Genomic DNA, 23767 nt, shown 5'->3' on the forward strand with positions numbered 1-23767 from the left:
AGTGAACTAGGGTGGAGCCCCTGATCACGGAGTGTGGGACTTTCTGCAGAAAACTCCCCATACTAAATGCTGATAGGTCAACTGAGAAGAGGCTGCTTTCCCAGATCGAACTGGTGGGGAGAAAGGTCAGAAAGATGTATTACTGGCTCCCTGCCTCCCAATACAAGCCCTTTGCAATGAGCCTAGACTCTCTGTCTGATGATCAAGAGGAAGAGACTAGTGGATTGGAGCCTTTTCTCCTTGTCTCAGAGATTCCTATGCAGCCAAGGGACCATGTGCAGACACAGAGACTGTTACAGCTCTGGCAGGTGCTTGTGGCCTTCCTGCTCAGAAGAAGAGGGCTGCAGCTGACTGTATCCAGAAGGAAAGTGGGATACAAGGCAGGCGGGGATAACGAGGTGGGGGTGAAGCTGCCCAGTGTTATGAGTCCCTGAAGGCACAGGTGGGGAGCTGCATTTAGTTGCTGCACCGGGCTTTCCTTTTCCAGACAGAGTTGCGGCACTCAGTCGGAAGGCCACTGCTGCAACAGAGGCATTATGTGCCTAACAACATCACAGATGCATCTTACGGGGGGGTGGGGCTGGAAATCTGCACGGTGAACCCCTCCCGGCCAGCACTCAGCAGGGAGCCCTGAGGGCCTGATTGCGACAGCTCAGCTCCTGCTAGTTTTGGATGATATCTCTCAAAAGACTCTTTGCCACGGAAATTCCCTCCTGGCCCCTTTTCTGATACAAACCCAGGCCCAGACGCTGCAAGGTGCTGAGCCCCCTCAACTCCGACTGACCTCAATGGGACGTGACAATGCCTTGCAGAGAACACTCAGCACCATCTATGATCAATCGGGGCTGTGGCTTCCTGCTCAGCCACGTAACTGGTGTGGAGGTCAAGCTAACGCTGCAGGGCCACGTGGAAAAGACCCTCTAGTGCTCGCCTTCACGTGGGTTCCAGCCCTGCAGTGTGGGAAGGTTCAGGGGCAGCTTGATTTGAGGAACTGACAGGCACGAGCCGGGTTCCAAGCTGGCAAAGGTATGGGAGATCGTGGAGGAACTTGGGATGTAGGTTGCTCTCCCCACGGTTCTGTCTGGCAGAAATGCCTCCTGCCATGGTCCCTCCACCAGAGAGGAGTATCTGGGCTATCCTGGGGGTTATACAGTCCCTTGGCATGGTCTAGGATTAAGGCATATTTTGAATTTGCTTCAGATTCTTCACATTTCCCCTTCTTGAACCGGGCATGAGGAAAGAGGCAGTGGTGGAATCTCTCCACCCCCTAGTCCTCCACAACCTTTTCTGAACACTTCCTAGCAAAGGAATCTACCAGAGGAACCCTGCTTCCCTCTAGCAGGCCCATTGTGGGGAGCGTGGTCGGACTGTGTGGGCTGGCTCCCACAGAAAATCCACACTTCTCAAGGGGGCAGGCTGCCCCAATGGCTCGTGGGAAATGTTATGCTTGCTCCTCTGACCACTGACCTGGCTGGGTGGTAAACAGGCTGGGTGCTAAGCATTTGCTGGGACTGGGGCCAGGGAGACCCCGATACTGAGATGGGTTGGGCAGAAGCACGACTCGAGGTTTTCACAATTTAGTGGCAGATGCAGGCACCCTATTTCAACGTTCCTTGGGCTGGTCCTGAAGGCATCTGGGATGCAGAGTCATTCCACAACCCTCGGGTTGTCCAGGCCTGTTCTGAGTTAATGTCAGGCTCAGACACGAGGACTAAATTTAGCAAGAAAATTTCCCAAAACCATAACAGCAGCCCAACAGCATATCCAGGCTGGGAAAAAGCTGGGGAAGGCTTTTAAATTGCACTAATAAACCCTATAAAAGAGGAAAGTGCAGGCATCTTTGCTGAGCTGACTTTTACAAGGTGTTAGTTCTGTGGAGACCCGGGAGGCCCGCACTGTGACCTTACAGTTTGTGCACGCTATTGTGCCTGGCTCATTAAGGGAAGGATTGCAGACCTGCCCTCCTGCAAGATTGGGCCTCTCTCATTGCCCTCCCCTCCCCAAGCAGTTACAGGTCCTCAGAGGCCCCTCTGTAGCTCAGCAAACCCCTTGACAGTGCTGGAGTTTATCTTATGGGGTGCAAGTCAAGGACCACCCTTTCCACACCAGAAGTCCAATGTCTCACCCACTCCTCTCCCTCCCCATGACTAATTTCCCCTAGGATTCCTATGGTTTACTGAGCCATCTCACCAAATCCTGCCTGGTTGCCTGAATCACCGCTAGTGTGAAAAGGCAGCTTCCCAACCATGAGTCACCCCAGCCTCGGTTAGGCGAGTCAACATGACCTTGGCTCTGGGCTGCCAGTTCTCTCCGTCTCCCTGTTCCTAACAGCGTGAGGTCCCTACAACCTCGAGGTCCTATTAACCATAGCATTTAATCATTGTTGTGTGCAGTGTTGTCATAGCCATATTGGTCCTAGGATATTAGAGAGACAAGGGGGGTGGGGGATGAGGTAATATCTTGGTAATATCAACCAAGATGAGGTTGAGGATGAGGTAATATCAACCAGTTGTGCATCCATCTTACAGTAGATTTCATCTAGGCCACATTTCCCTAGTTTGCTTATGGGAACGTCATATGGGGACTATCAAACACCTTAACAACATCAAGATATAGAAAGTTAGGTGGGCTATTTTTAAAAGTCTTTTGAAAGAACCTTGTAATAAGCAGCCTCTACCCCAGTGGTGAGCAACCAGTGAAACTGCGGCCACTGGGAGCTGCGGGCGGCCATGCCTGCAGACGGTCAATGTAAACACTACCTCGTGGCCCGCCAGTGGATTACCCTGACGGGCTGCGTGTGGCCCGCGGGCCGCAGGTTGCCCACCACTGCTCTACCCTGTCTTTATAGCACTGTCTTGCATCGAACCTGAAGCTGGGAGGCAGCTGGACTTTATAAAGAGCCTTATGTAATGCTCCTAAAAGCAGCCACATGCCTGTCCTGCTCACACAGCACAATTCCACCCATCTGTAGGCTGCCACAGACATCAGAAATGGAAAACGCCTATTAAATCATCCAGACCACCTTGCGCAGGCCAGGCCAGGATTGTGACCTACAGTGTGTTCCCCAGGGCTTTGTCCTGTCTAAGGGCTTGTCTATACCTAACACGCTACAGTGGCACAGATGAAAGCTTCAGTACAGACACTACATACATCAGGAGAACCCCTCCTGTTGGCACAGGTTATCCACCTCCCTGACAGGCAGTAGGTCAACAGAAGAATTTGTTCGTCGACCTAGCACTGTCTACACAGGGACTTAGATGAGCTTAACTATGCCGCTCAGGGGTATGGATTTTTCACATCCCTGACCAACACAGTTAAACTAACCTAATTTTCTAATGTAGATCTGTCCTAAGACAGTGGTTCTCAAACAGTGACCGGAGAAGCATTGATGGTCTGTGGAGCATTTGCTAACGGTCATGTGGTTCCGGCTTCTCTCTTATATGTCTACACTGCAAACAAAAGCTTATTCTTAACTCCGGTTAGCTAACTCAGGTGAAAATAGCAGTGAAGGCAAGACAACCCAGCTTTTAACTCAGGTTAGCAGCATGAGTACAGTCCCAGGCTTTAACACAAGCTGCTCTCTCAAGTTCAAAGCAGAGTTGTTATGTCTTCTCTATTTTAACCCACGTTAAGAACAGCCCCCCCCCCCCTTTAAAGTTTTTTTTGCATTGTAGACATACCCTTGGAACCCATGTGCTGCCAAATTGTGGTAAAAAGAAACTTAACTCCCATTGAACCCTTTCCAAAAACAAGCAATTGCCATAATCACCCTGGGGATGTTAGGAGGGTGACTTGCACGAAGAGAAAGAGAAGTGAGGTGCCCATGAGATCGCGTGAACTACTTCTTCGAAGAAAGGCTATGGAAAAGCTTGAAAGCCCCACGTCTGATGCATCCGTCATGCATATGTTTTTCTAGCTATTCTACCTGAGTTATTTTTTCTCAGGCTCTGTCTGTCCTTGGGAACAGCTCCCACTCGGCGGTGGGTGTCCTGCAACTGGAGTACGGGCCCCACAAACTGGGGGGGGGGGGGAGGAACATCAGAGAATCACCCCCAAGTACAAGCAGAGGGAAACAATGGGGCATGCCCCCAAAATGCAAACAGGGGGCACCAGGGATCCCCAACCAACCCCTGGAACGGGGCAGGGGGAAGCTACCAAAGTACAAAACGGGGGGTGGGGTGGGGGGGTCTCCTGTCAGCAAGGCCCCCCAAAACGCAACCCTGGAAATGCAAACTTGGGTGGGGGGGGCAGGGGGGACGCCCCCACAAGGCAACCCTGGGGGGACACTCGGGGGAGCCCCGCAAACACAGACCTGCGAGCGGGGTACCCTGAGCGCGTTGCCCCGCGGGCGCGCTCTGGCGCTGGCTCCCGGCCCGCGGCGCAGCTGGACGCGGGCAGAACTACAGCTCCCAGCATGCTCCGGGCCGGCGCGGACGGGGCGGGGGAGGCGCCGGGCGCGCTGAGCAGGCTGGGAGAGGCGGCGGCGGCGGCGGCGGCCGGAGGAGCAGGTCGGGGCCGGGGCAGGTAGGGATGGGCCGCGCCTCTCGCGCCGGGCGGTTCGCCGGGGCTCGCGGCCGGGAGCCAGGGATCGCCGGGGGGCGGGAGGCCGCGCACTTTGTTGTGGGGGAGAGGAGCGGTCGGGCCCCCGGGGGGGGAGAGGGTGTAACGGGCCCCGGGGGGAGAGGGTGTAACGGGCCCCGGGGGGCAGGCACGGGGGGGGGAGAGGGTGTAACGGGCCCCGGGGGGAGAGGGTGTAACGGGCCCCGGGGGGCAGGCACGGGGGGGGGAGAGGGTGTAACGGGCCCCCGGGGGGGTGTAACGGGCCCCGGGGGGGTGTAACGGGCCCCGGGGGGGGTGTAACGGGCCCCCGGGGGCAGGCACCGGGGGGGGGGGAGAGGGTGTAACGGGCCCCCGGGGGGGGGGAGGGTGTAATGGGCCCCGGGGGGAGAGGGTGTAACGGGCCCCGGGGGGAGAGGGTGTAACGGGCCCCGGGGGGGGGAGGGTGTAACGGGCCCCGGGGGGGGAGGGTGTAACGGGCCCCGGGGGGCAGGCACGGGGGGGGGAGAGGGTGTAACGGGCCCCCGGGGGCAGGCACGGGGGGGGGAGAGGGTGTAACGGGCCCCCGGGGGCAGGCACGGGGGGGGGGAGAGGGTGTAACGGGCCCCCGGGGGGGGAGGGTGTAATGGGCCCCCAGGGACAGGCACGGGGTGGCTGAGGGGTAATGGGACCCCATACTGAAAGGGGGGCAGTATGGGCTGGAGAAGCAGAAAGAGTGGGGGGAGAAATCTGAATTTGGGATGGAGATGTAGGGGGAGAGGGAAAAGCTCCCAGGGCAGAGCCAGGCTTGGGATGGGCACCTGGGGGTGTCTCGCTTCGGTCTCTTTCCTTCCGGCTGGTACGACCAGGTTCCAAGCCATTGAAAGACGCCCCCTATTTGAATACAATAAATAAAAGCCAAGTGTCGCTTTCAAAGGCGCTAAACCAGACTGGCCTGGTGCTGTGTGAGGTCAGTATGTTCTCTTTGGAAGGTGCCAACCCCAGGGGAGAGGGACGCAATGGCAGGATGGGCTCTGGGATGATGGGTAGGGGAGCAGAAGCGGGGAGCAAGAAGGACCAAGGGGAAAAATGGAGGGATAGCAAAAGAATAGACACACCATTGCTCCCTGGATTATGATGACTAGGACCAAGTCTACACCTGAAACTTAGGTCCGTTAGCTATCTTGCTCAGGGGTATAGTTAAGCACATTGACCTACCTACTGCCTCATAAGGAGGTGGATTTACTACAGCTATGGAAAAATCCCTTCTTCACGGTTACAAGCATCTGCACTACAACTTTGTCGCTCTAATACATGTAGTGTGGACATACCCTAGCGTACTCGGCTAGCAATGGGCATTAAGCTCTATTGACCACATCCCCACCTACAGGACAAACATTTTCAATCCAAGTTGAAGGAGGTTAGTATGTCTGCTTAACTCCTTTTGTCACTCAGGATTTGTTATTCTAGGACTGGTCTACGCTTAAAAGTTAGGTCAACGTACGGGCAGGGTGTAAAATCCACATCCCTGGCGGACGTAGCTATGCCAACCTGACCCCCAGCATAGACACAGCTGTGTCAATGGAAGAATGCTTCCAGCAAGGGAGCGTCCATTGTTCAAGGAGGTGGGGTTCCTATGCTAATGGGGGTCAAAACAAACCTTTCTATCTGTGTAGCCTGATGTAGCTATTCCAGCACAGTCTCAGTAGCGTAGACATATCCCCATGTAGATAAAGCCTGGGGCAACTAGATCTCTGTAAGATTTCCAGGGCCAGTGTGGGACTGTAGCATTTCCTGCCTACCATATTACACAGAGAGCAGCATTCCTTCTCCTGGGAGAGGCTGGAAGCTTTTAGAAGAGAATGTGGAAATTCTTATAATTTTAGTTAACATGGATGCAGAGCAGTTACAGGCTAGGTTTTAGATATGACCTGTGTATGGATGATGGCTTTGTTTTGAAGTCCCTTCCCACCACTCCTGACCCCCCAAAAAGTTCTCCCAGCCACAGCTGTCTTTCTTCTAAGGCTTGTTAGCAGGCAGCTTTATTATGTTTACATATGGCTTTAATTGTATCAGCAGTTAATTCCATTTGTGGTTATTCCCATGTTAACAGAGCCCCTTGTTTAATGAATTTATCTCCTGCTGCAGCAGACATGTCTTTGCTAAGGAGACGGTTGTACCCATGTTACAAATCAAACTTAAGTAACTTGTACATGGCTGTGCAAGAGTCTCAGGGCATCACTGAACTGAATCACTTGCGATAGTTTCCACTGTGCGTTCATCAGCCCATGCTTGACATGCTTGTGTTCACAAAGCGTATTCTTAACAATCCCAAGGGCACCTCCATTTGACTCAGGACTTACATTTGCTTAATAAAAATGTTAATCGATGGAAAGAAAACACATTTAGAGGCATGCATGGAACTTTGCTTCTTGGGACATAAACATTATTTTCTTTTTATAGAAAAATATTCTCCTGTGATCACATTGTATGTTTCCATTCCCACAGTGCTGATTTGAAAAAAATCCTGCAATGTTTCTAGTAGCCTGTATATTCACTCTGAACACACATACAGATAAGGGTTAATGCAAATAAAAGCAAAGGCAGGAAAATTCTGAGTTACAGGGATGCATTATTATTATTATTTATTCATTCCAGTGGAATATTTTCTTAAACAATTTCCCTGCAGTGTTTGTAGCCTAAATTTTGAAGCTTTGTCCTAGTGCCAGAATCTGATTGTAAAGTTGACTAAAATACAAAAGTACCTAGTAAACTAACTAGTTTAGTCTCTCAGTGCATGCTAAGAGAAACAAAAAACAAAACAAAAACTGATAGTGCAAAGTTATACAGTAATTAAAAAAAATCACATATATATATTTCTAACTTGACCCTCACCTAAGGTTTTCTCTAATTTTAACCCCTTGTGCTTAATGAACTGCCTGAACTATGATGCACAAGAGCACCTGTTAGCTGGAAACCTCTCCTAAGGGTTGCCCTCATGCGAGTTAAGGATGCAATTACAGCGATCACTGAATTGTTTTACTTCAGTGAGACCCACAGTATCATTCTCATAAACAGGTGTTTTTGTGATTTAAGACCTTGTTTAGTTCAGCTTGCTGAATATTTGAGCCACTTCAAAATGAATAGCAGTTTATTTTTAATGAACAGAGCTCTCTCTGCTTTGTTTTTTTAAAGGTGGTCGGCAACCTTTTATCTAAACTGGGATTCCTCCCCACTCCAATCACCTGACATCTTTCCCTATTGTTATCCCTCCAAGCAAAGCCAGCCCTCTCGTATATTTTTAAGGAGAATATATATAGATAATAGGTCTTACACTGTGGATTTATCATTCTTAAATACTGATTTTCACTACTTTGAGGAACATTTCTGGCCTACTTGGCAGTGTCCTGGCTATTGAGCAATGCTTTCTGTTCCCACAGCTCCTATGTATGCGAAGGATAAAGACAAATCTTCTATTTCAGTGCTAGCGGTAGGAGCTGCTGGATAACACAGCTTAATTTCTGGAGACTGAAATGCTTTAGTGTAACCCAAGTTATTGGGCTATAGGGTAAGTAGGACATGTAATGGTTTGTGATATACAGGTCAGACTAGATGACCTAGTGGTCCCTTCTGGCTTTAAACACTATGATGCCAAAATTCCCCAGGAGCTCTTGAGTATTACATCCACAACACTGCAAATCCTGGGAGTAAAGGATCAGGTCCTCACTTGGAAGATAACTGTGATTTTCCCCTACACCACTGACTCAATCCCTGAAAATGAGGGCTCCAAAGAATAACAAACAGGGCATTGGTTGAAACCTACTGATGCACATTTTCTCTCTGTATGAGCACAAAGCACTTTCCTCCACAGCAGTTGTCTGCTCCCTTCCTTTGAGCAAATGGTCTACTGAAGTATACAAAATCCTTCTGTCTCAGATGCTCCCAAGGATGAAGCAGGCAAGCTCAGCAGGGAAGCAGGAGAGTGCTATGGTCAGGCAGCCGTGATTCAGAGCACAGTGGGTATGTTACTTTTCTGTACAGGTCTCACAGCTCACTCTCTCTTCATCTTCGGGACAAAAAAAAAATAGGGATTTCTTTCTTTTAATGGCCAGGCCTTGCAATAGTAAAGGTATGGAAACCAAGTCCACTGAATAATGGTTTAATGATGTGAACTCTTGTGTTCTTTTTGAGTGGATGCCTGCTTTAGTGAGAGAACTACTGCAATTCTTTAATTCAGTATGGAGAAATAATGTGAGGATGCTGAAGGATACAGAAACCCCTGGATAAGGGAGGTTGGTAATAAAGGTAGTATTAGATTGAACCAAAATGTAAGAGCAAGATGGATGCTGCAAGATTATTAAATCTATAAAGTGAAACATTTTAAAACCAAACTCCAGAACGAATAATGAGCAGTTGAATTCAAGTAGTTTTTACAAGTGAATGGAAATGTCTAATTATTAACCTGTTCAGTGCCAGTGCCCACTGGAATTTTGGTACATCAAAGGTGTATTTTGTTTCATGTGTGGGGGAGGGATGTAACACTGAAGAGGTTAATAAAATATACTGGATTGAATCTTAGCTGTGAATGATTGCATGTTTAAAAAATGCACAAAAAAACAGCAGAAACTGACAAATCTCTTTCACTCTAGTTTATCTTTCTGACAAACAGACAGGATGTTGGAAATTTATCATTTTGGTTGATTAACATCCAGGAAGGTAGATCAGAACAACCACATTCATTTCACTCATGTCTGAGGTCACATCTGAATCCTGGTCTCCAGAAGTAATATACTAATGTCCTAAGGCACTGCACCATCTGGTCCCCCTTTTGATCTGCAATATTTGAATGCTTGATTTACTATCCCTGTGTATCCATAAATTGTGTAAACTCAGAGGCATGGCAGTGGTAGTTGGGTATCATGAGCAGATGATTTAGTCATCAATATCTATTGGGTTTCCTTATTGCTGCCATTAGACTTCTTTCAGTTTTACTTATAAATCATGTAAGTGAATCATTCAGCGTACCAGAAACTGCAAGTTAGTGTTAGAACTTGCCCACTGTGAGATTAGCTGAAATTAATCTGCCCCTTCAGAATGTGGAAGAGCCAAGTGGATTGCTTATTCGCCAGAGCTGGTTGATAAATCAGAAATAAATTGCATGTGTATGTATAGCCGGAGGTGGTAAGGAAATAAATCACTTTTCTCTTTCTGAACAGGATCAAAGCACCTTGGAATAAATGTGAGTACAAGTTTTACACTAATTGAATCCACCTTGGAAAGCCATGGCCGCTGCCTCTCACCTGAACTCGGATGCACTTCGGGAAGTTCTGGAATGTCCTATTTGCATGGAGTCCTTTACTGAGGACCAGCTGAGGCCCAAACTCTTACACTGTGGGCACACCATCTGCAAGCAGTGCTTGGAGAAACTCCTAGCAAACAGCATCAATGGGATACGCTGTCCCTTCTGCAGCAAGGTCACTCGGATCACAAACTTGGCTCAACTGACCGACAATCTCACGGTGCTGAAGATCATAGACACCACAGGATTAAGTGAGGCTGTGGGCCTTTTCATGTGCAAAGTTTGTGGGAGAAGGTTACCCAGGCACTTCTGTAAGAGCTGTAATTTGGTTTTGTGTGACCCATGCAAAGAGATGGAACATCAGCAACAAGGACATGGTGTTGTTGCCATCAAAGAGGCTGCTGATGAACGGAGGAGGGAATTTGGTATAAAGCTTGGCAGACTTCGGGAGCTCATGGGGGATCTGCAGAAAAGAAAAGCATTGCTGGAAGGGGTCTCCAAAGATGTACAATCCAGATACAAAGCAGTTCTTCAGGATTACAGCAAGGAAGAGCGCAAGATCCAGGAAGAACTGGCAAGGTCACGGAAGTTCTTCACAAACTCTTTGTCTGAAGTTGAGAAAGTAAATAACCAGGTAATGGAGGAACAGGCTTATTTGCTGAACATAGCAGAGGTGCAGATCATATCTCGATGTGACTATTTCCTTGCCAAGATTAAGCAGGGAGATATAGCTCTCTTGGAGGAGGCAGCGGATGAGGAAGAGCCAGAACTGACGAACAACCTACCAAGAGAGCTGACTCTGCAAGAGGTGGAGCTCCTCAAGGTGGGCCATGTGGGACCTCTGCAGATTGGGCAGGTGGCAAAGAAACCTCGGACAGTCAACATGGAGGAATCTCTGATGGAGACTGCTGCATCCTCATTGGCTACATTTAGGGAAACTGATGTGGTGCAAGAAGAGACTAGTTTGACCCCAAATTCCTCACCTGCCAAACCAAGGATGCCTGAAACAGCCACTAGCATCCAGCAGTGTAACTTCCTCAAGAAGATGGGCTCCAAAGGCAGCATGCCAGGGATGTTCAATCTTCCTGTCAGCGTACATGTCACCGTACAGGGAGAGGTGCTTGTGGCAGATCGTGGCAATTTCCGAATCCAGGTATTTACCCGCAAGGGTTTTCTGAAGGAGATCCGGCGGAGCCCTAGTGGCATTGATAGCTTTGTGCTGAGTTTCCTTGGAGCAGATCTACCCAATTTGACTCCCCTATGTGTCACCATGAACTGCCATGGCCTGATAGGAGTGACTGACAGCTATGATAACTCACTAAAGGTGTATACCATGGATGGACACTGCGTTGCATGTCACAGGAGCCAGCTTAGCAAGCCCTGGGGTATCACAGCTCTGCCTTCAGGGCAGTTTGTAGTGACCGATGTGGAAGGGGGAAAGCTCTGGTGTTTCACAGTGGACCGTGGTGTTGGGGTAGTCAAGTACAGTTGCTTATGTAGTGCTGTGCGCCCAAAGTTTGTCACTTGTGATTCTGAAGGGACTGTATACTTCACTCAGGGGCTGGGACTCAATCTGGAGAACCGTCAGCATGAGCACCACCTCGAGGGGGGCTTTTCAATTGGCTCTGTAGGTCCAGATGGGCACTTAGGCCGCCAGATCAGCCACTTCTTCTCAGAGAATGAGGATTTCAGGTGCATCGCTGGGATGTGCGTGGATGCTAGGGGAGACCTGATAGTTGCAGACAGCAGCCGTAAAGAAATCCTGCATTTTCCTAAAGGAGGTGGTTACAACATCTTAATCAGGGAAGGCCTCACCTGTCCTATTGGCATAGCCATTACCCCTAAAGGGCAGCTCCTAGTGCTGGATTGTTGGGATCACTGCATTAAGATCTACAGTTACCATTTGAGGAGGTATTCCACACCATAAGGGTGTTTCCCTGGATAAAGCTACTCTTCTCATTATAGATTCTCCCCGCCTTATCATCATTTGACAGAAGTTAGTGCTGCACTAGCAGGTGGATTATGTCCTAGTCCGAGCTGTGTCACTATTTTGTGTTTAGAAACAAAATAGCCTTTTTTATTTGTGTAATTTAAAAAAAAAAAAAAAACCCACCACCCCCACCTCCATGGAGCAAAGGATACTTATGGAGTACTGGTTGTGGGTTAAGTGACTGATCTCTCCCTACATTTTACTGCCTTGTACCGTAGCTCATACTCCCAGCTTCAACCACTGCAAGCAGCTTTGTGCCATAAATATTAACTGACTGTTCTATATGACCTTTCTTTAGGGGACTTGTGAAGTGATCTTCTTACCACCACAGTCTTCACAAAGATCTCAGTCACAATTCTTCACAGACAACCACGGAAAGCTATTTCTGATTGCAACGCTGTAGTTGCATACGACAACACAGCCTCCCTAAACTGCACGAAGATGCAGCTTGCATACAACTAAAGGGCAGGGCTGTGGCCCTCCCTGTTTGCAGTAGTTAGGAGATTATCCTCATGGTGCCATTAGTGAATCCCACTTGGTCCACCAGTCTCTTCAATGTGAAGTGAGTACAGTGCAATCATGGAAGACTGATCGAGCCAGAGAACTGCCCTCTGATGGCAAAGAGAATTTCATTACAGTTTGATTAGCATGAGAAAAGTGTAGTGTGAGAGGGGGGAATTGACAGGAGAACCTATTTAACAGAATAAATTTCAGTCTGTTAGTATTCACAGTTGTTTTACTATTAAATCTGGCTTGGAACCTGTCTTTGAAGGGTATGTTTGGTATTTAAAGCTTTGCCAGGGGAGAGAGAAATTGAAGTAAACAAGATCAAATGTGACAAATGGTATGTTCTTCTGCACACTTCAATATTTTGCATCCAGATCATTGCATTTACTGATAGGTTTCCATTAGTCTGCACTTTGTATGTGAAAGCTACTTGTTCATGATATAAGGGGAAAAAAGGTGGGGAGGGAATCTTATTTTATTACTTGGAAGCTCTTGCTCTGGTGGTTTGCATCTTTCTCCATGCACAGCAAAAAGCTACATTCCTAGAGACGTTTTTTGGCCTTTTTTATGGCTCCAGCAGGCACCAGGTGCATGTTCATCTCAGCTTTGGGTCAGATGAAGCACAAAACTGCAGCTGTGTGAGTTAACACCCCCGCAGTGTGCCTATCCTGGCTGATAAACACATATCTCAGTGTGGTGTTGCTTCTCTAAAATAGTTTACTGAAGAAAAGAAACATTTAAATAGGACACAGTTGTAGAATGTTAATCTGCCAAAGATCATGGTTACACAGCAGTGTAATTACTATGTGTTACCATCAACAATGTAGTTGCAAATTTGGGGGCACAATAGACCACGTAAAAAACTGGCTTTATCTGTCCTGTCCAGCATTTTCGAACTGTATTTGCTGTAGTATCAAATCTGTGCTACAATGTGTCTGTAACAGGTGAGTTTTTAAATTCCCACAAGCTGTCTGTCCCTTCTAAGCTAAGCAGCAGTAAAAATAAGAGCTTCCTAAAAGCAGCTGCTGCTGTTTGTGCCTCTCCAGCCAGCTGTGTGACTGTAACAGGGCTTCAAGACCTAGTGGTAAAAGCAGAACCATCTTGATTTGTGGATTCCCTGATATTGCCAAAGAACTGAGCAGGACCAGCACATTAGCCCCAACTACTCTAGACCCATCTTTGCTGTTTGTACAGTGCCTAGCACAGGGAGTACAATGCTGATCAGGGCAATTGCGTGTTACTGTATTATGAAGTGATGAGCTAGGAGAACTTTGGAGAGAAGGGAGCAGGTACAGAGGGAAGCAATGGATCTGTAGAGGGGAAGACACTGTGGCTTCTGAGGGAATTTAAAAATTCAGCCCTTACCATATGAACTGTGGTGTGTTGATTTGCTGTAGATACAAACCCCAAACATGGATTTACACACTCAGCTGTCTTCTGGGCAAGTTTGCCTAGGGTGTGTAGTAGCAGTCTGGAGAGTAACTTGCACTCTGGTGTGCATGCTGTTTAGATAGATCTACTTGTATTTGGACTTCGTTTGGATAATTAACTCTGCTGCAACCCAAGCTGTTCTATAAACATTACATTGATGACAGTTCCTATTGTACTGATCTTTCATGTTTAAAAATCTTACCTGTTCCTAAGAGCCATTTTCTGCAGGCAGCTTCCGTAGAACTGAATAAATGAAGCAATATTATCTTTCCTAATGAGCATCTGCATCAAACTTGGGAGAGAATATTTCCTAGAGGCCAACTGGATACATTAAGTGGACTTAAAACCTGGCCTGTTCTGCTGACTGAGCAGTTGGTTGCCTAGGTTTCTCCTGGTGGCCACAGTTTAAATTAAGTTCTCCATCATCTCTTCCATCCTGTATTACAGATTCCAAGAAAAGGAGACACTATTCTGTGAAGCACTTGTAGAGTAAGGTGGGGGGGATTGGTGCCCGTGTGTGTGTTTAGCCTGTAGCTGCTATACTGTTCTTGTGGGGGGGTTTTCAGGCAGACGGGGGAAGAGAAGAGAAATGGGCTGTCCCCAGCTAGAATACGTGCTGCAGCTGGCAAAGCAGAATTGGCTATAAACTAGTTTCTCAGAGCTGCATCTTTTGCCGTAGTGTTTTGCTTTTTTGCCACCCTTGTGATCCGCTCCAAAGGAGATGAAATGGAGTAATTAAAGATTGTGATGAAATAGTTTAGCTTCTGCTTTTCACCTGGAGATGGAACATGTCTGATTATGAGTGTGTTTGATTTTTAAAGATTGTGTAATAACGGGAAAATTGATCCAATTAAAAGTGCATTACAAATGGCTCATCTCATTATTAAAAACATTTCTCCTTATGTTCTCTTTGGTGGCAGACTGGTTTCCATGGCCATCCGGAATTAGGTTTGCTAACATATTAACTGCAAGATACCTGGAGGATAAATCCACTCTCTGGCAGGTCTACAATAAGTATGTCACACTTCTTTCCCCACCTTACAAACATAAATACTAGGATTTGTCATATACGCTCAGATCAATAGGCCCTCAAGGCCTGTATCTTCGTGATGTATGTTGTACCTAACAACCCTCACCCTTTCGTCGTGCAACAAATAAAAATAGTTGAAAGTGTGTCAAGTGGTTAGAGCCAGGAATCCTGGATTATAATCCTAGATTTGCCACCAATTCACTTAGCCACTGCCTGCTTCAGTTTATCCATCTGCAAAATTGGGACAGGACTGCTTATATTACTCCAGTGTGGCATGAGGTTCAACTAGTTGTTATGGATTAAACTGGGATAATCTGATAAGTGCTATCAGTATTCTTTTTAAGAAAATCTCATTTAGGGGAAGCCACAAGAGAGCCAAGCAATTTGCCATTTCGGTTTAGAGGACAACATCTCATCAGTGGAGACACAGCCTCTGATTTCCTTGTTACCAGCTCAGTTTGTTACCCAGACTCTCTTCCTGTGATGTGAGACAGCGCTTTAAGCAGTTGCTGGTTTATAAAATAAAAAGAACTTTGAAGAATGATAGTCATAATGTCCCTGCTAGACTTAGCACTGATCAACTGTTTCATGAAAAGAGGTGATTTCTCACGGCAGTTATAATTTCACTGTAAGCATTTATTCTGGATTCAAAATTGGCATGTGACGTTTGAGGCTGGGAGGTTATTTTTAAAAATAAAGTTTTATTTTTTTAATCAAAGAGGGCAGGGTTATAAAAGTAAAAACAAAATACAGGCACTTTTAGGTTCTTTGCATTGTATAGTTTAAGTGATTTTTCTGGGTCATTAGTCAATGTGAGGCTTTAAAGTTATTTCATTTTGCACAACTAATTACTGTACTCGCCTGGCAATTTTGGATTACAATGAGCAGGGCATAAGGTCATTTAGCAGACTGACTCATCGCATGTGCAGTTTAGTCTAAACAAAATTTCACAGCAACTGACTAGATTTTTTTAAGCCTGAACAGTATGTTAAATCTGTGGTTTTAAAACATGTATCAGGACAGAAACTGCATGCTGTAAAGAGATATACACTTAATATAGTGCTTGTTGGTAGAAACAGATTTCCAAGTGCTATAAAATTCTATAGGCTCATATTGTAACCAGACAATAAAACCAGGTATAGGGGGAAAGTATTATATCCCAATTGCCTAAATACTAAAATGGGTGAATTAGAGGGCATGACATTACATTAGGATATAATAGGCAACCCGGAAACTTGGTAGAATGAGGGTAATCGATGGGACACAATACATAGGAATGACAGAGTAGGTTGCGCTGGTGAGGGAGTGGCCCTCTATGTGCAAGAAAGAGAGGCAAATAAAGTAAAAATCTGAAATGAATCCAATTGTACCATAGAATCTGTATGGACAGAAATTCCATGCTTGAACAATAGGAGTATAGCAGTAGGAATATGCTACCAACCACCTGACCAGGATGGTGACTGCAGTTGTGAAATGCAGGGAGATTAGAGAGACTATAAAGGTAGAAAACACAATAATAATGACAGGTTTCAGAGTAGCAGCCATGTTAGTCTGTATTCACAAAAAGAAAAGGAGGACTTGTGGCACCTTAGAGACTAACCAATTTATTTGAGCATAAGCTTTCATGAGCTACAGCTCACTTCATCAGATGCTCAAAGCTTATGCTCAAATAAATTGGTTAGTCTCTAAGGTGCCACAAGTCCTCCTTTACAATAATAATGGGGGATTTCAACTATCCTCATATTGACTGGCTATATGTCATCTCAGGAAAGGATGCAGGGATAAAGTTTCAAGGCACCATAAAAGATGGCTTCTTGGAGCAGCTTGTCCTGGAACCCACAAGGAGAGAGGCAATTCTTGATTTAATCCTCAGTGGAGCCAAGAGGTGAATATAGCTGAACTGCGACCATAATATAATTACATTTAACATCCTTGTACAGGGAAAAATGCCAGAGAAACACACCACAGTCGGGATGACTGGGCAACACAATGGCAGATGAAGTTCAACGTTGATAAATGCAAAGTAATGCACATTGGAAAATATCCCAACTATAAGTACAAAATGATGGGGTCTAAATTAGCTGATCCCGTTCAAGAAAGAGATCTTGGAGTCATCGTGGATAGTTCTCTAAAAATGTCTGCCCAATCTGCAGCAGCAGTCAAAAAAGCGATCAGAATGTTAGGAACCATTAGGAAAGGGATAGATAATAAGACAGAAAATATCATAATGCTGCTATATAAATCCATGGTACACCCACACCTTGAATACTGCATGCAGTTCAGATCACCCCTTCTCAAAAAAGATATATTAGAATTGGAAAAGGTTCAGAGAAAGGCAACAAAAATGATTAAGGGTATGGAACAGCTTCCATATGAGGAGAGATTAAAAAGATGGATTTTTCAGCATGGAAAAGAGATGAGTAAGAGGGGAAATGATAGAGATCTATAAAATCACGATGGGTGTGGAGAAAGTGAATAAGGAAGTGTTATTTACTCCTTCAAATAACACAAGAACTAGGGGTCACCCAATGAAATTAATAGGCAGCAGGTTTAAAACAAACAAAAGGAAGTATTTCACACAGTGCATAGTCAAGCTGTGGGACTTGTTGCCAGGGGATGTTGTGGAGGCCAAAATTATAACGGGGATCAGAAAAGAATTAGCTAAATTCATGGAGAATGGGTCCATCGATGGCTATTAGCCAAGATGGTCAGGGACGTAAGCCCATGTTCTTGGTTGTGTCCATACCCTTTGATTGCCAGAAGCTGGGAGTGGATGATGGGATGGATCACTCGATGATTGCCTGTTCTGTTCATTCCCTTTGAAGCACCTGGCAGGATACTGGGCTAATGGACCACTGGTCTGACCCAGTATGGCCGTTGTTCTCCTTTATTAGCTAGGGGTGCATTGTTTCCAGACGCTGAAACTGTTTGCAACATTTGGTTTGCTGGGCACATAACTGGGCCACGTTGGCTCAGGCAGGGGAAATCTACATGTGTGCCATTTGGGGAGGAGAGGTGTAAAAAGAGCAAAATAAAATTAACCCAATGTTGGAAGGAAAATGCTGTCTGACAATGAGAACATAACCTCTGCTTCTCCAGACACTTCCCTCACATCCTTACCACTCCAAACCCCTCAGCAGCAGCTGTTTCTCTGGCTGTTAGAATCTTTTTATTCCCATCTCCATTGTGAGGGAGAAGAGTGATCTGAGTATTAGGACTGGGTACATCTGAGGTTTCATCAAACTCTGGCTGCGTGGCCTTGGGCAAGTCACTTAACTGCTGTGCCTCAAGTCTCTCCAGCTGTAGAGCAGAGGTAATCCTGCCTTATGGGAAAGGTGGAAGGTTTAGTTGCCGTCTGCACAGTGCTGTTAGGAAGAGTGCTACTAAAGGGCTTAATGCTAGTAGATTCTCTGCAGTATTGCTGATGACCTCTCCGTTTTCATCTGGGCCAATGACATTTTCAAATGCACATGCATTGTCTGTGGTCTGTTTATCTCGCTGGAAGTGAGGGAGATACAAAGCTTAGTTGTTTGAAGTTCCTCCTGGGATGTCAAAGTTGGCTTGCTGAATAACTGTTCCCCTTTCCTCTTACAGCTGCCTTTCTCCCTCCATTCAGTCAGACTGAAGGGAGGCGCAGAGCAAATAGATCTATTACAATTATTCTGCAGAGAATGGACCGGACAGTAGCAGGTGCATTTGCTGTAATGGGAGAGCCCTTCTTGGAAGGATTCCCCTACTTCCTCCTGCATGTGTTGTGACAGTGCCTTAAAAGCAACAGGAGGTGGCATGGAGTCCACAGGTGTCCACAAACTGCCAAATAAAGATGTCCGCAGAATTGGTGTGAACCTAATGACGTGCTGTCAGCGTTAAACACAGGCTCTAATGGTGGAGAAAACCGATGCAGGCTTCAGTGAAAGGGATCAACAGCAGGGTCAATTTCAAAGCCTCGGATCAGTGCCCACATCTGCCCTTGATGAGTTAAAGTGTTGCTAGGTAACGTGGAACCGTAGCCAAAGAGCCCCTGAAATAGGGCCTTTAATGATTTTCAATTAAATAAAAGGGGGGGAGGGGTTGTTTTGTTTGCCCACAATCTAACTCGTTCTCCAGAGGGGAGATTGGAAGAAAGCAAACTTCCAATATTTGCCTTAGATCTAAAAGAAAAGCAACTCCTGATTTGTAATGTCTACTCAAAAATTCCCCTCTCTCTCTTTCCAAATATTTTATGTGACTGAAAATCCTTATCCCAGGAAGGCTCCTGGATGGCATCAGTTCAGTTTCCAGGGATGACATGTCTATACCTCCAAAACGATCATAACTGGTTCTCTTGCTTGCAGTCTCATAGAATCATAGAATATCAGGGTTGGAAGGGACCCCAGAAGGTCATCTAGTCCAACCCCCTGCTCGCAGCAGGACCAATTCCCAGTTAAATCATCCCAGCCAGGGCTTTGTCAAGCCTGACCTTAAAAACCTCTAAGGAAGGAGATTCTACCACCTCCCTAGGTAACGCATTCCAGTGTTTCACCACCCTCCTAGTGAAAAAGTTTTTCCTAATATCCAATCTAAACCTCCCCCACTCCACCCCTTCAGTGGAGGGGTTCAGGAGGCTGTATGCTCCTCTTGCCTTTTGAGGGGCTGCATCCAGAGCAATGTTAAGGTGGTGTAAGGTGATGCTGCTCATGCTATATAGGGGCAGAGTAGGGAAAACTGGCCCTCATCTGGCCTCTGTTTTGTCTCCAGGCCTGTCCATCCAGTAGCTGTCATCAGCACGATGTTCATCTTGAACGTACAGGGTTTGTTTTTAATGAGGGAAGATTAACTCTGTAGTTCCCCCCTTTTGTTAATGGACATAGAAACCAAGCTGTCCATCAACCCCAGAGCACACCTCATCTCTGTCACTAGCACAAATGAGAGAAGATGCAGCAGAGTGGAATCTCTCTCTCGGCTTTCGTATCATGCTCGTCCCCAGGGTGTCTGAGCACTCAGAGCAAGAGGGGCAAGCTTTCTGCTGGCTCTCCACAAAACCAAATCAATGTGTCTTGCATTTGGCTGGAGTAAATCCGTATGCAAACACCTACGCCCTTCCAGGGCTCCCATGACTGTTCCTTTCTGCTGTCTGCTAGCGTGGTTATTCAAACAGTTCCAACGTTGGCAACTAGCCCGCGTCTGGCCCAGCAATTTACAAGAAATCGGACTGCCAGCAGTACGGTTTTATGTTCGAGACAATGTTTTCAATTAGAACACAAACACACAGATTGTGTACTTTGTAGGCGGGCACCTCTTCCTGGGGCCTCCAGATTTATTTGTGAAGTTGATTAAAATATTAAGAGACTTTGGTCAGGAAGCTGCAAATGTGCTACAACTTCAATTTTATTATTTTTGGGGCCATTCCAGTCAGCATGAGATTTTTTTTCTCCTTTATCAATTTCACCTGCTACCAGATTACAGGGAAAGTGCCCCTTTCATATAGTTCATAGACGTGCTACATGTGTGTTCCCGGTGCAGGCAGGAAACGGGTTGGCTAGCAGGAAGGCAGTGATAAGCCAGAGATGTTTCTGAGTTGAGCAGGTACCCAGTCAAACTGTCTGGGTTGGGGCACTTTAGTCATGTCATCCTCATTGTTTAAAAACAATAATAATTTGCGTTTTAGAGCCTTTCCTTGAAGCAACCCCTTAGGCAGGTTTCATGTCCATTTTTCAGATAAATAATGTGCCATAACGCTCCAGAATACAAGCAACCTGTGTGGCTTGTCTTCCAGTGGGGGGACGTAATCACCAAAGGGCTAGAAGCCTTGGCCTGGTTGGAATGAAGACACTCCTGGAGAGAGGATGCTTTCTGCCTCCTGGTGGAGGAGACCATAATGGCTTCACTTGAGCACCTAGGCTGCTGAACAGCAGTTGAAGCCTTGTGGATGATGACTTACTGTTCCACGTGGAAGGTGAATGCCGTGGCCAGGGCTACTAAGAATGGGATGGAGGCGATAAGGGAGCTGGATAGGAAAGGAATCAGAACAGTGCAAGGGAGTGTCTTAGAACCACGCAGGTAAGGTGTTCACTTTCTCCCCACTGCTTTTGGGCAGTGAGTCCCAGTGCTATGTACGACAGCTGGAGGGGAGGGAGAGCCTACACAGAAAAGCCTTGGTAACGGCACTGCATGGAATAGCAAATAAAGTGCCCTGTCTGTGAGGACACATTCAGGTGAAATTAACTCAGTGGGATGTTGTCCTTCAGAAGGCAGCTGCTCTATGGAACCAAGGTTCCCCTGCTGCCCCAAATGAAAGAGCTGAAGGTACAGATCTCCTAGCCATTCACCCAGTGAGGGCCAACCTTGTTCCCTTAATGCACCTGTTTGGTGGGGGAGGCAGTGCACTCTAGGAGCTAAAGCAGTGGGCTAGACGTCAAGAGACCTGGGCTCTGTCACTGACCTGCTCTGTGATCTTGAGCAAGTCCACAGATAGCTTTGTACCTCACCTCCCTCATCTGTAAAATGGGGATGATGTTACTCACCCACCTTTCTAAACTGTGTTGAGAGCTATGGATTAAAAGCACTACTGACAGCACTGTTGCTATTAGTTACTTTAGTCATCAAATCCAGATTCTACTCTAAATTATGCCCTTGTAAATCTGGAGTAACTCCACTGTCTCTCTGGATTTAAATCAGCATAACTGGGAGCAGAATCTGGCCCTCTTGAGTATTTCACACTATCCCATTTTCAAAGGGATTCCAGGAAGCTGCACAGTCTGAATGATTAATAGCCTCACACATACGTATACAACGTATCTCCACATTTTCCTCCCCATTCGATGGCATTGCTATGGCAAACGTCCATTTATCAATATTTAAAAATAAAACAAACAAGAACAGCATGTTATAAATAACTCACAGGAACAACTACGGCTGGGATGCAGGTGAAAAATAGCTAAAGGCCATAGCCAAAGGTTCACAGAACCCCAGGGTATGCGTTAGTCTCCTCTCAATCATAGCATGTCAGGCCAGGCTCAGTATGTAGAGATGATAGAATGAAAGTGCCTTTGCAATCTCTGCTATTGTGAATCCTATAATATGTCCCATGTGTTCATACATACGCTGTGGTCCCTTTGAGTGGGGAAAGATCAAGTCAAGGGACTATTGCGGGTTCTCCAGAGGAGGGAAATGAACTGGTACACGGAAGGCTACAGCAATAAGGGAGTTTTTATAAACATAACCTAATTGTATTACTTCAAAGGCCTGAAGTTTATTGCCCTGCTTAATGATGTGTCTCGTTATTTATAGTGCAGCACAATGAGTCTGCTATTGATTTAATACACTTCCTTAAAGACTGTCATTGTCACAAGCAATAAAACAAAGCCATTCTGAGACAGCTCAATTATGTCACATTTATATAAAACAACCCAAATCACCCAGGGCATTCCAGGGGCTACCACAACAGGGTAGGAAAGCAAATGACAAGGATCATGGCAAGTACTTCTTTTCAAAACAGGGCCTGCAGGTGACAGCCCGGTGGGCAGCTGCCCAGGTTACATGAGGGAGGGTGTGCGTCTGAGGAAAGGCAATGGCAGGAACAGGTAAATAGTCGATCCAAGGCCTAGCTGGAGTTTTGGACTGACTTCGGAACACAGGCAGGCTTGTGTCGCTGGCCATTGGGTCAACCCAGGCCTTCAGTTTGCTTCTAATTACAGGCATGGCCCAAAGCGCCTGCAGGGTGGTGGTGAGAGGGCTGGGAGGGAACTGGGTCAAAAGGGCTGGGATGGTTTTGCAGCAGTGGGCGTGCCCGAGGCAGCAGCTCCTCCCTGGGGTCCCCTTACCTTTCTGGTACTGGAGCCAAAGCTGCTGTTGGACCTTCTTGCTGGGGAAGTGGATGGTGCAGCTGAACTCTGATCCATACAGTGCCTCTTGGATGTAGTGAGAGCCGTACTGCTGAATGAATGACAACAGCTCCTCCCGGCTGCTGTCCTTGCTTAGGATCTTCAGCACATTTGCAAATCCTGAAAGAGTGAGCATCTCATTGGTAAACACACCAGACAGGGCAGCCAGGTGTGGGCAGTGGGGACTCACAGAGTTCCTGCTCCAAACTCTCTGATCCCTGAACACTCGTGTGCCAGCTGCATTTCCTTCTCCTCTACCTGCCTCTGTGGCTTACATTATGGTTTGCTAAACACATGCTGTTTACCTGGGTCTGCAGCTTTTGGACCTTTCTGTGGCTTCCCCCCATCAGGGATTTCACATATAAGTCACTGGTGACAGTGCTGCAGTGTAGACACATGCATGTGTTACACAACTGAAGCTCCGTTCCTTTTTTGCAAGATACACCGGAGGGTATGTCTCAGCTTCGTTTTGCAGTTATCACAGCTGGAGACGTTGCCCTAGCGTAGGGATTAATTTATTCCAGATCATACAGTGGAGCATCCCCAGAGTTAATATTCTGGGCATGTTTGTTTATTTAAAAAAAAAAAGCTGAAAGTGCCCCTGGAGTGCCCTGGATGGTTGGGAGGGGAAGAAAGTAACTGGACACAGATAGCCGGACTGCAGGTCATGTGAATTTCCTGGCAATCTGCCAGCAGCCCCAGTTGAAAGTGAGTAACCCTAAGGCAGGTGTCCCAGCTCTCGGGATTGTCACAGGAAAAGTTCCATTGGAACGAGGCAAGGAGTAGCCTGACGTGTCTCCTGGTGGCAGCAAAATGTGAGGCCACTGTCCTGGTTTGAGCACACCGGCCCAGATTCACTAAGGAATTTAGGTTCCTAACTCCCCTTGATTTCAATAGGAGTTAGATGTCTTCTGCTCCTTTGTGAATCTGGGCCAGTGTATCACAAAGAGTGCACAGAGGTAAAAGGGGTTAACCTTAACTCAGTTGTCCCACTCCTTTGCACAGGTGCTCAGGGGTGCTCACTGGTCACTTGGCAGACAGTAGGGGGAAATGCTTTGGGATCACAGGACAGGGCTGGACTTGAGGGTGGGGAAGTCTTTTGGCTGCAAACT

General features: G+C 46.8%; 2 protein-coding genes across 11 annotated transcripts in view; one reads left to right on the plus strand and one right to left on the minus strand.

The window, feature by feature from the left end:
* ASTN2 (astrotactin 2) overlaps positions 1 to 23767 on the minus strand; it is a 602317-nt gene that overhangs the window by 185769 nt on the left and 392781 nt on the right. For 3 of the 4 annotated variants that reach the window (XM_073314892.2, XM_073314893.2, XM_073314894.2), the window contains one exon: positions 22596 to 22775. In XM_073314892.2, coding sequence (XP_073170993.1) covers positions 22596 to 22775 — 180 coding nt within the window. Of the gene's footprint in view, positions 1 to 4312; positions 4392 to 22595; positions 22776 to 23767 lie in introns of those variants that run through there. The other variant, XM_073314895.1, reaches the window with a different exon arrangement.
* TRIM32 (tripartite motif containing 32) lies at positions 4467 to 14631 on the plus strand. Of its 7 annotated transcripts, XM_073314897.1 has the most exons (4): positions 5235 to 5956; positions 7977 to 8104; positions 8473 to 8556; positions 9753 to 14631. In XM_073314897.1, exon 4 carries the CDS (start codon positions 9819 to 9821, stop codon positions 11760 to 11762), a length of 1944 nt encoding a protein of 647 aa, XP_073170998.1. In that variant the 5' UTR covers positions 5235 to 5956; positions 7977 to 8104; positions 8473 to 8556; positions 9753 to 9818; the 3' UTR covers positions 11763 to 14631. The 7 variants fall into 7 exon arrangements, with proteins under 7 accessions (XP_073171001.1, XP_078705241.1, XP_073170998.1 ...); XM_078849115.1 differs by lacking the exon at positions 5235 to 5956 and adding an exon at positions 4507 to 4524 and having other exon boundaries at positions 8473 to 14631; XM_078849114.1 differs by having other exon boundaries at positions 8473 to 14631.

The sequence above is a fragment of the Lepidochelys kempii genome, chromosome 16 (genome assembly GCF_965140285.1).
Source record: "Lepidochelys kempii isolate rLepKem1 chromosome 16, rLepKem1.hap1, whole genome shotgun sequence".
Lineage (NCBI taxonomy): Eukaryota > Metazoa > Chordata > Testudines > Cheloniidae > Lepidochelys > Lepidochelys kempii.